At 49.8% G+C, this 12,352-nt stretch overlaps 1 protein-coding gene across 1 annotated transcript in view; it reads left to right on the top strand.

Annotated features, from left to right (window-relative positions):
* Positions 1–12,352, top strand: part of DNAH10 (dynein axonemal heavy chain 10) — a 147,762-nt gene that overhangs the window by 77,248 nt on the left and 58,162 nt on the right. Inside the window, 9 exon segments of the mRNA XM_047826686.1 lie at positions 1,157–1,426; positions 1,525–1,708; positions 3,322–3,456; positions 4,074–4,226; positions 5,972–6,160; positions 6,653–6,799; positions 7,587–7,778; positions 9,600–9,718; positions 11,854–12,012. Of these exon segments, the coding sequence (XP_047682642.1) occupies positions 1,157–1,426; positions 1,525–1,708; positions 3,322–3,456; positions 4,074–4,226; positions 5,972–6,160; positions 6,653–6,799; positions 7,587–7,778; positions 9,600–9,718; positions 11,854–12,012 (1,548 nt within the window).

Here is a 12,352-nt window from a genome sequence, read left to right as displayed (position 1 = left end):
CCTTAATGCCCCCAGATCAGAAGAATTTTACACCAGCGTTAGTTTTCCCGACATCATAACTGCCACGTTGCCAGGGTGCTGCTGTGTGTCACAGCGTGTGGTTGGTGGGAGACAGTCAGGGAAGGGAACCCGATGTGTCTGTATTACTCCTTTCCTCCCCAAATCCCCTCCGCTCGGGCACTGTCGTTTCTAACGACAAGGGTGAGTAGTTGAAATGAGTACATTGGTTTATTTGAGCAGACGTGTTTTGGCTTCACTGAGAAGACAGGCCCAGGGATACACAGCCCCAGAAAGCACCCCTGTGCTGGGATTTGCCAGACGCCATCATGGTCACCTTAGCTGTGCCCTGAGTCACGTTATTTACTCTGCTCGGCTTGCTTCTGCCTCTCCTGATTTCCAGCTTCCTAGGTTCCCCATCACCTTTATCTAGTGTGTAGGGGTCATAATTATAGATACTATTTAGGTTTTCGAGGTGCCATACAACTTTAAAGCAAGGTGGTAAAGCCTGATCTTTTTTTGTTTTAAATACACTTTTAAATTTATTTTGCCATTAATTGTATGTCATCAGGATAATGACGTAGTAATTCACGGTCACTTTTCCTGGATTGGAACTTACAGCTCTGGGTCTGTTACTTATTTTTTTTTTAATTTTTAACATTTATTTTTGAGGGAGAGAGAGAGAGAGAGAGAGACAGAGAATGAGCAGGGGAGAGGCGGAGAGAGAGACAGAGACACAGACTCCGAAGCAGGCTCCAGGCTCTGAGCTGTCAGCACAGAGCCTGAGGCGGGGCTCAAACCCATGAACTCTGAGATCATGACCTGAGCCGAAGTCAGACGCTTCACGGACTGAGCCACCCAGGCGTCCCCAAAATGTAAACATTCTCATAATATTCCCATAACATTAAGCCATTCTGAAAGGTCTATTAAGGCGTCTTTTCAAAGCGATCTAGCAGCTCCCTACACGGTCAGCTGTCACGGTCTCACGTGCGCGTGTGGTCGGCTCGGGCTTTTCCTGTCTATCCGGAAGACTTCTTGCCATTTTGCTTGCCTAGAGCCCTTCCTTTGCCTTTCCCCATTCCGCATCAAAGAACTAAATTCTTCCAGGGGCTGTTGTCTGGTACCAGTCCCTCGAGCAGGTGCGCCGTTTCCCCTTTAGAGTCGACTGGATGCTCCTGTACCAGGGGATGGTGGTGCTGGCCGCCAGCCAGGTGTGGTGGACATGGGAAGTGGAGGATGTCTTCCGCAAGGTGCAGAAAGGGGAGAAGCAGGCCATGAAGGACTATGGCAAGAAGATGCACGAGCAGATCGACGAGCTGGTCACTCGGATCACCATGTCCTTAAGCAGGAACGACAGGAAGAAATACAACACGGTCCTCATCATCGACGTCCACGCCAGAGATATAGTCGACTCCTTCATAAGAAGCAGGTGAGGCCCTTCCGGGGCGCCGGTGTGTCACAGCGCGTCCGGCCCCGCGCTTCGTCTCGCCGCCTCTCTGACCGCGTCTCCCGCTTGTCCCCTTCCAGCATCCTCGACGCCCGGGAGTTTGAGTGGGAAAGTCAGCTGCGGTTTTACTGGGACCGGGGGCCGGATGAGCTGAACATCCGCCAGTGCACCGGCACCTTCGGCTACGGATACGAGTACATGGGTTTGAACGGGAGGCTGGTCATTACGCCGCTCACAGACCGGATTTACCTGACCCTTACTCAGGTGACTGGCCTCCTGGACCTTGTGGTTATCAGCTGCCTGTGGTTACGGGTTTCTCGCTGAGCAGGATTAGGGTGATCGGAGGCACTGTACCTGGTTGACCCGTGTCCCCTCCCTCCCGATTCACGTCCGCTCGGAACCTCACAAAGTGACCTTGTTTAGAAACGGGGTCTTTGCGGACTTAATTAGTTAGGGGCTGGGAACACCCTGGATTAGGGCCCTGTAGCCAATGACTGGTGTCCTTGTGAGAAGAGGAGAGGACACGGAGATACAGGAAAGGTGATGTTAAGAGAGGCCGGGCTTGGAAATGACGTGGTCACAAGCCAAGGAATGCTTGGAGCCACCAGAGCGAAGAAATCCCTCCCAGGAGCTTTTGGAGGGAGGGTGCCCCCTCCCACCTCCAACAGCTCGATTTCAGACTTCCAGCCCTAGGTTCTGTGAACGAATACGCTTCTGTTGTTTTAAGCCCCCTACTTGGTGGTAATTTGTTAGGGCAGCCCCAGGAAATTAACGCCGATAGTGAGGGGCATTGTTGTTTAAACCCCGTAAATGAGTTTCAGATTGGAACGTGACTGGCTTGCCGCCTTTTGGGATTGGGCTGTTGCAGGTTCAGGTGGCGCCTGAAACCCCCGTCAGGTTTGATAATTTGCTAAAAGGATTCCCAGAACTCAGAAAAACCATTACAGTCACAGTTGCGGTTTATTATAGCAAGAGGACGCGGATCAAAATCGGCAGTAGGAAGGCTTAGGACAGGGTCCGGGCGAGACCAGGCGCGAAGCTTCAGCTTCCTCTCGCGGTGTGATTGTGCAGACGGCATTATTTCTTACAGCGGTGACACGTGGCAGCATGCATGAAGTATTGTCACTCAGGGAAGCTCATCAGAGCCTTGGTGTCTAGGGATTCAGTTGGGGACTGGTCGTGTAGCGATGGCTGATCACCCCGATGGCCGACGTTAGTTTCCAGCCCCTCTAGAAGTCAAGCTGATACCATGTGGCCCAAGGTCACTGTTCTCAGGACATTCCAGGGGCTTAGAGGTCAACTCCTAGAATCTGGAGACAAAGGGCCAAACCTTTTTTTGGGGAGGACTAATCCTTTACTGCACAGATGAACATGCGTCCGTGAGCCCCAACTCTGGGACCTACCGGGACCTTGTCCTTAGTGTAGGCACAGATTCTCGCATGTTGCTTCATCCTGGGTGTACTGGTTCCTCTATCATGCGGTGGGGGGTGGTCGGTAGCGGTCAGTGGAAAAACACAGAAAAGAAACATTAAGAATGGTGACTATCAGAAAAGGTGAGTGTGTCGGATGCCTGGATGGCTCAGTCGGTTGAGTGTCTGACTCTTGATTTCGCCTCAGGTCATGATCCCACCATTGTGGGATCGAGCCCCTCGTTGGGCTCCATGCTGAGCATGAAGCCTGCTTAAGATTTTCTCTCTCTCTCCCTCTCTCTCCCTCCCTCTCTCTCTCTCTCAAGTAAATAATAAGAAAGGTGAGTGTGAACTTGTCCCTTGCCACATGTATATATTCCACACAGATTATCACAGTGCTTTGGGAAATGACACCCGTTTCCTTGTGAGAATCAGACCAATGTATGTTTTGCATTTCGCTCATAACAGGCACTGTCCATGTATCTGGGAGGGGCCCCTGCTGGCCCAGCAGGTACTGGCAAAACCGAGACCACCAAGGATCTAGCCAAAGCCCTGGGCCTGCTCTGTGTTGTAACCAACTGCGGTGAAGGCATGGATTATAAGGTAAGGCCTTGTCGTCACTCCCGGTGCTGTGTTACTGGGCAGAGAGCTAAAAGCAGGGCATGGTAGGAAGGCATTTCACCTCATTCTCTTCCATGAAAACGCATGGAGGCGGCTGGAAGAGTCGAGCTGAGAATCTTTCGCCCCCGGTCCCAGAACGTACACGTGTCGGCTTTGTTAGCAGCTTGTAGAGCAAGCGTCGCAAACGGAGATGCCACCAGAGCCACATAGATAACGAGGAAAGCAGCAGATAGAGACGATAGGGAGTGGTGAAGACTGTGGCCAAGTAGAAGGCAGTGCTTCGGCTGCGGGGGGAGCCACTGTTTAGCTGCGGTTGTTACCACTTGGGAAAGCGGACCCGGTGTTGCTCAAGAGAGGCCAGAGATCGGGAGTTTTCCGTGCAAATCCTTAATTTGTAAAATCCTGTGAATGGGAGCTGGCCCATGAGAGGGTCCCGGAAGTGTTGCCAGAAAGATCCATTCGTGGGGTGGTCGGCCAGCTGCCTCTCCGCCAACCTGATGTTCCCTGTCTGCTTTAATTTAGGCGATGTCTCCGCAAACGTATCGCTTGCAGTTTGAAAGATAAAAATTGCCCTTGTCCTGCCATTTCTTTCATTCTAGGCCATTGGGAAGATTTTCTCTGGCCTCGCCCAGTGTGGGGCCTGGGGCTGCTTTGACGAGTTTAATCGAATCGACGCCTCTGTGCTGTCGGTCATCTCGTCCCAGATTCAGACGATCCGAAACGCTCTGATCCATCAGGTGACCACATTCCAGGTGAGGCTGAGCGCGGGGCCTGCCTGGACCACATGCTCCAGGGCGGAAACCTCACCAGGTGCTGGGTAGTCGCCCTTCCGGACCAGGCTGCTGACAGATGATTTGACAGGCTTCTGCTTTCAAATTGAGATGGTTGGGTTTTCCAAAATTATCAGCATCTTTGACAATTAAGGACTGCGCTATTCTAAGAACTTCGAACTAATTGCAGACATATGCAAAGTTGCTGTCGGTGGGCAAGGCAGTGTTCTCAAATAAGTGATGTACAGAGCCCCCTTTAAAGGAGAAAGACATTCGTGGTCACTTCCCAAGTTTGAGAAAAAAGGCAGCCTTAAAGATTAATGTCCCATGGGGCGCCTTGGGTGGCTCGGTCGGTTAAGCACCCAACCTCGGCTTAGGTCGTGATCTCACAGTTTGTGAGTTCGAGCCCCGTGTCAGGCTCTGTGCTGACAGCTCAGAGGCTGGAGCCTGCTTCGGATTCTGTGTCTCCCTCTCTGTCTTCCCCTCCCCTGCTCACTCACACATTCTCTCTCAACACAACAAATAAATAAACAAATAAATACAATCCATTCCATCTGATGAAGCTGGATGAGAATTTGGAGAAGCACGATCTAACTGTATAATTCGCACACTCCAGAAGTGGGTTCTGTAACGAAAGGGACCAGAGTGGCCAGACCAGTCCCCCGCACCAGTGTATATATTCTCTGAGGCCCTACAGAGCCTCAGAAGTTCGGGACCCAAATGTGGCTCAGGCTGGTGCGGATTCGCTTGGGGGTACCTCCCTGGCCCTAGCCACCCACCTGCTTTCCTCCCGGACCTCAGTGTGGCTCATTGTCGAGAGATTATGTAAACTAGGTACTGGTAAACATTTTTGGGATTCCCAGAAAGGCTTTGGGTGGATTTCCTTTTAATTCGTTCTTCTGAAATCGTTCAGGGCTGGGCTTACTGCTTGTGAGGGAGGGAAATTGAACCTGCAATGCATTCAGGTTAAATAATAAATAACCTGTCCGTCATCTCCGGGGGGCAGTCTGGGCCTCCTGTGGATATTGGGACATGGGTGGGAGTGGTCTCAGTGCAGCCTGGGGGGACGAGACGGGGAGCATCAGCTACCTGCTGGGCTGCCCCCCTTGTCACCGAGGCCACCCGTGCCTCATAAAAATAGAATTTCCTATTTTTTGTCTCTATGGTGGACCAGCGAAAGAAATAAAATAGGAAGCTCCTAGCAAAAAAAAGTTGAGGCAGGTGAACCTCAACTGTAGGCTAAAGAAATTCAAAATGTTGAGATTCCTGCAGTTTGTTGGTCTCCGAGGCACCTGGAGGATGTAGAGGTGGGAAGGGTTGATGTCCAGGCGCCCGGGGGGCGGGGTTGAGGCTGGATTCGGGGAGTCACAGGTAACCTGAATGAAAATCCACTTTGCGTGGGGCGCCAGACTGTGTGCTCGAGCACAGATCGCCTCGCTCAGTCGCCAAACCTTGCGGAAAGGGAAAGCGACTCAGAGAAGTTAGGTAACCTGGTGGGGCTCACGCAGCACCTCGGACCATCCCCAGGCTGCACTCCTTCCCCCCAGCTGCCACTTCTCAAGTGTGCAGACCCTTGATTTGGATCAGAGTTTGGGGAGGGCAAGGCTTGCCCCCTAGAACACTCAGGCCGTAAGCACGAGGGCTCTACGTTTAACACCCGGAAACGGAAGGGAGCCGAGGGTGATGCCTGGCAGCCGTAACCCCCTTCCTTTCCTGTCACCCTCCAGTTTGAAGGGCAGGAGATCTCCCTGGACTCGAGAATGGGCATCTTCATCACCATGAATCCCGGCTACGCTGGCCGCACGGAGCTGCCCGAGTCAGTGAAGGCCCTCTTCAGGCCCGTGGTGGTGATCGTGCCCGACCTGCAGCAGATCTGTGAGATCATGCTCTTCTCGGAGGGCTTCCTCTGGGCCAAGGTGAGGCCTTGTGGTTGCCCGGCCCAGGCTCCGCCCTGGCTCTGCTTTCGGACTGGGGGCTTGGCAAGTTTGCATTCTATGTGGCTTGTTTGCTTGCTGTGTTGGTCTGTCTGTCTGTCTGTCTGTCTCTCTCTCTCTCTCTCTCTCCCCCCACCCCTTCTCCTGCCCCTTTTGAAAATTGTGAGTTTTATTTTCAAATAATTTGGCTCCCAAGAAGTGACAACCAAAGCGCAGGGAGTTCTGTGTGCCCCGCCCCCAGCTTCCCCAGGGATGACACCTGACACCCCCAAGGCTGGTTGTCAGAACCGGGAAAGTGATGCGGGCGCTGTGCTTTTAGCTCAGCTACAGACTTTATCTGGATTCCGTCGAGTTTGCTTGTTCATAGAGCCGTTCCATCTGAGCACCCATACGTCCGTTTTCGTTGTAGAATGATGTCCCTTTGCTCTCAGGTCACTTTCTTTCTTTCTTTGTCATTATCTTTGATCACAAAAGACGCTGGCCAAAAAGATGACTGTCCTGTACAAGCTGGCCCGGGAACAGCTCTCCAAGCAACACCACTATGATTTTGGACTGAGAGCCCTGAAATCGGTGTTGGTAATGGCTGGAGAGCTGAAGAGAGGCTCTTCGGAACTTAGAGAGGTAGGGACCACGTGTACTCACGTCCTCTGGGTCTTCGGTTCCCACGTACCTGACAACCGCCGGGATGGGTGACGGGCTACTCTATGGTACTCATGGGAAAGGTTTAGCCTTAGCTGTCACTTCACTGGCTTGCTGGCCTCAGTTGGGTCTCTTAGCCATTATATGTTTTGTTTTGTTTTGTTTCTAATTTGATTTATTACCATAGGTCAATTTCAGTGTCTCCACGGCACCACAGTTTCTGATGCCTCTGATCAGTCCACAATTGCAGGATGGTGGGGTGGAGGGATGGGGATAAACCCAGGCCTCAAGGAAGCACAAGTACGAATTTTGTGTCTTTTTCCACTTTGCAATGAAAGCACAGGGCCTACTCTGAAGCAGACTTCAGTCAGTGCTGCTCTGTGGGCAACAGGCTCACGTTTTTCTCTGGAGACTGTGCTGACTATGCTTCGTGTCTCATAATTTTTTTTTTCAACGTTTATTTATTTTTGGGACAGAGAGAGACACAGCATGAACGGGGGAGGGGGCAGAGAGAGAGGGAGACACAGATACGGAAACAGGCTCCAGGCTCCGAGCCGTCAGCCCAGAGCCCGACGCGGGGCTCGAACTCCCGGACCGCGAGATCGTGACCTGGCCGAAGTCGGACGCTCAACCGACTGCGCCACCCAGGCGCCCCATCGTGTCTTATAATTTATAGAAAATTTCATTTTATATTTCATAAGAGGATTCCTAGACCAGTCTCCGGGTCTTTCAGAAATATCTTTGAAGATGTCCGTTTCATTCCATCCAGGATGTGGTGCTGATGAGGGCCCTTCGAGACATGAATCTGCCCAAGTTTGTATTTGAGGACGTCCCTCTTTTCCTCGGTTTGATTTCCGATCTGTTTCCTGGACTGGACTGCCCGCGTGTTCGCTACCCCCATTTTAATGACGCCGTAGAGCAGGTTCAGCGGGAGAACGGCTACATTGTCTTACCTGTCCAGGTAAGGCAGCGTGAAGTGACTTCACGAGCTTCTTCTGGGTCCTTTCCATTGTTTTTGTTTGGTTTTTTTTTTTCATTAAAATATAAATAATATAACATTTACTGTCTTAACCATTTTTCCCTGCATTTTTTTTTTTTTTTTTTTTTTTTTTTTTTTTTTTTAGTGTGGTAAGGTACACATACCATAAAAATTTCCATCTTACCCAGTTTTAGTCCAGGGTAGTAGTGTTAAGTATATTCATATCGTGAAACAGATCTTCAGAACTTTTCCATTGTGTGAAACTGAGACTCGGTCCCCGTTAACCAGCGACTCCCCCCTCCCCTCCGCTTCCCCAGCCCCTGGCACCTACCTGGCACCCAGCCTTCTGCTTCTATGAATCTGACTCCTTTGGGGACTTCATGTAAGTGGAATCCTGAGGTGTTTGTCCTTTTGTGACTGGCTTCTTTCACTTTGCATGTTTTCACGGCTTATCCGTGTAATAGCATGTGTTGGAATCACCTTCCTTTTTAAGGCAGAATAGTTTCCCACTGTATGTACATATCACCCACCCGTTGTTTTTGGCATAATATGATAACTGAAGTGTTTTGCTTTGGGGTCCAACCATTTAAAAATTTTTTTTTCAACGTTTATTTATTTTTGGGACAGAGAGAGACAGAGCATGAACGGGGGAGGGGCAGAGAGAGAGGGAGACACAGAATCGGAACCAGGCTCCAGGCTCCGAGCCATCAGCCCAGAGCCTGACGCGGGGCTCGAACTCATGGACTGCGAGATCGTGACCTGGCCGAAGTCGGACGCTCAACCGACTGTGCCACCCAGGCGCCCCGGGGTCCAACCATTTAATGTTCTCTCCCCACCCCATCTTTTTTTTTTTTTTTCCAGAGTCACACATATAAGGAAAATTAAATTAAATGTTACCGATAAGATTTTGATCATCTCAAGTCTGTAAGGTTGTATATGTCATCATTAAGCCATGAACTGCCAGAGTGTTCTGCTGAGGGTCTAAATGCCTAAAGCTTCAGGACCAGGGTGGCCGCCTCTGGTCGGGCTATCTCGGGGCATCAGGCTACCCAGAGGCCTCGGGCTGGGGCAGCAGGTACTGGCCACAGATGAGAGAGCTCTTGGCACCTTTCCTGGCACTGAGGTTTTCCTCTGGATGTGGTTGTTTACAACAATGTGTTTTCTGGTGGGAATGTAAAATGGTGTAGCGGCGATTAGAAAAACAGCCCGGCCGTTCCCCAGGAAGTTGCACACAGACTTAACCATATGACCTGTGTATCTCCCCAGGAGAAATGACGTGTGTGCACACAAAAACCGGTACACAAATGTTTGTAGCAGCATTGTCTGTAAGAGGGGAAAAATGAACACGTGCAAATGTCCACCCGTAGATGAATAAGCAAAATGTGATCTATCCGTGCAAAATGGGAGAGAGAATCAAGTCCTGACCCACGATATAATGTGCACAAACCCTGAAAACGTGCTGAAAGTAGCCAGACACAAAGGCCCACATATACCGTGTGATTCCATTTATGTCATTCCGTTTATTTATGGAGAGTGGGCAGATCCATGGGAACAGACAGCACATGAACAGCGCCAGCAGCTGGGGGCAGGGCTTGCAAGGGTTGACTACGGGTGCAGAGTTTTGGGGGTGGGGGAACGTGTGATGAAAACCCTCTAAGATTGCGTGTCGTGACTGTGCCCATACTAAAACCCACCGAATCGCACACTTGAAAGGGGTGAACTGCATGGTAAGTGAATTATAGCTCAATAAAGCTGTTTTAAAAAAAGCTGTGTTACCCTAGCTTACCAACGTTTGCCCCACAGGTGGATAAAGTGGTTCAGATGTTCGAGACCATGTTGACCCGCCACACGACCATGGTGGTGGGGCCCACGGGAGGGGGCAAGTCCGTCGTCATTAACACCCTGTGTCAGGCCCAGACCAAGTGAGTATGACCCCGAGGAGGGGGCCTCGTTGCCCGGTCGTGGTGGTATCACCTAGTTACACTTTGCTTTCTCGATTCCTGGGAGGTTAGGTTTGTCTTAAAACACTGCCTTTTTTTTTTTTTTAAATCATGAAAGTAAAAAGTTCATTCGTGTTTGAAACTACATACAGCTACCACGGGGAAGACATTTTCAAGCCAGGGTGTAATCCAGTTAGAAAGGAATGTGAAACATTTTTAATACCTTAGCTTCATGGCCACCAATTATTTTCATGACCCAGTCAGCTTCAGAATCGCATGCAATACAGAGTGAAACATACAGTCCTGAAAACTGAAATCTGAACACGTCAGTGTCCTAAACACCACTTTAGACTCGAAGTGGCTCGATTTGTTTCATTGCTGAGTTAGTCCACCTATTTTTATTTATTTTTGTTTTTATTTTTTTAAGAGAGAGAGTGAGCTTTCCTTTTTTTTTTTTTTTTAAATGTTTATTTATTTTTGAGAGCGACAGAGACAGAATGCAAGTGGCTTAGGGGCAGAGAGAGAGGGAGACACAGAATCCGAAGCGGGCTCCAGGCTCTGAGTTGTTAGCACAGAGCCCGACGTAGGGCTCGAACCCACGAACCGTGAGATCATGACCTGAGCCGAAGTCAGACGCTTAACTGACTGAACCACTCAGGCGCCCCTAGTTCACCTATTTTAGAAGGCAAAACAGTGACCCTTGTGTGCATCACCCTGTGACCGGGATCATCCGTGAGGGAAGTATTTCACAAACAACCTTATAAAGATATTTTGAAAATTAACTGGTTAAGTTGTATTTTCTTGGTGTTCAGGTTGCTCCTTCAAAGTGAGGCAGGATGCTCACCATTATGCAACCCTTGTTATGGTATCAGAGTGGCCAAAAACAGAGTGTCCCCTCCCCAGATGAGTTAACCATTGCCAGCCCAGTGGGAGCTAGGAAAGGGATCTCACACTCCTGATACAGAACATTCTAAAGACCTGGAGTGAGTTGTCGTGCCCATCCTTGTCCTGAAAACAGGTTTTCTCACCTCTCGCTCACCTCCTAAGTAATAACTAGGTCCCAGAAAGACTTCGCTGCGTGCGAATATTCCAGCAAAAATCTAAATCAAGACTTATAATCTTCGTGACGTGAACATTTCTAGATAGTCTATATAAAATCAGTGAGTAAGTGACTGCCATTTTTCCTTAATTCTTCTTATGTTTCTTATGAGAAAGCCAGTGGACAGTGGCTCCCTGGCTTCAAGGGGGCTGCACCGTAGCCCTCCTGCTTTTTGTTCTTTAATTAATTCCTTGTTAGGTAGTTGATAGAACTGTCACATACGTGTGTGTATTTGCACGCCACCGTTATTTTTAGGTAGTTAATTATGAACTGTTTGTGCGAGGTGTGGTTTTCTGTAGACGGATTCATCCCATCGTGTTGCAGGAATTTGCAGGCATTATGGTGGCAAATGCCACATCCACACGACGCACAAGGTCAGCAGCACAGAGCAGACATCCCGTAGATACGAGAGATTGAACGTTAGTGGTCCAAGGGTGTGTTATGTAGTCCTGGACGACTGTTGTCTCCTATACGTGAATTATGAAACCTTTACGTAAATCGTCACAGGCACGACTACGTAACTTAGCTTCTCGTTGCCCTGAAAAGGCAAGGCTCTGCCTTCAGTTCAGACCTCGCTTGTGCTGGGGCCATATTTTTGGTGAAACATGGTTCCCTTGCATTAAAAAAAAATTTTTTTTTAAGTTTACTTATTTTTGAGAGAGAGAGTGTGAGTGGGGGAGGGGCAGGGAGAGAGGGAGACACAGAATGTGAAGCAGGCGCCAGACTCCGAGCTGTCGGCACAGAAGCTGATGCAGGGCTCGAACCCACGGATCGTGAGATCGTGACCTGAGCCAAAGTCGGACGCTTAACTGACGGAGCCACGCAGGCGACCCTGTTCCCTTGCATTTAGTGTAAGCCATTGACGGTAATGGAGAAGCCCAGGGGAGAGTTTGTGTGGGTTGCATTTGAAATTTTGGACTGGATCCCAAACATCTAACCCCCGCCTAGGCAGCCCAGACTGTTTTCCTAATGTGTAGTCCACCTGGACCACAGCTGCAGCCTCTCTCCTTGGGTTTAGGCTCGGGCTGATGACAAAGTTGTACATCCTAAACCCCAAAGCCGTGAGTGTCATAGAGCTCTATGGCATCCTGGACCCCACCACCCGAGACTGGACAGACGGGGTGCTGTCGAACATCTTCCGGGAGATCAACAGGCCGACGGATAAGAAGGAGCGAAAGTGAGTACCTTTGTAAATGGGAGAGAGCCTGGGTTAGCCTCATATTAATTATCTGAATGTTATAGGTAAAGAAAAAAAAAAAGACAATGTATAGTATTGTAGTTTCACGCATGGACGCCCACAGACTTAGAGTCAGATGTTGAAGGCCCTGCTCACAAAGTGCCAGATGCCATGTCCGTTCTCTGTGTGTTATCTCTGTCTCCTCAACTGCTAGGATACTCTGCTCTCTATAAGGATACTTGTCCTTGGATAAGGGCCCACCTGGGTAATCCAAGATGCTGTCATCTTGAGATCCTTAATGCCTGCAAAAATCTTTTCTTCCCCCCAAATAAGGTCACAG

Source organism: Prionailurus viverrinus, chromosome D3, assembly GCF_022837055.1.
Source record: "Prionailurus viverrinus isolate Anna chromosome D3, UM_Priviv_1.0, whole genome shotgun sequence".
Classification (NCBI taxonomy): Eukaryota; Metazoa; Chordata; class Mammalia; order Carnivora; family Felidae; genus Prionailurus; species Prionailurus viverrinus.
Note: the sequence above shows the minus strand (reverse complement) of the source record. Positions and strands in the feature narration are given on the sequence as shown.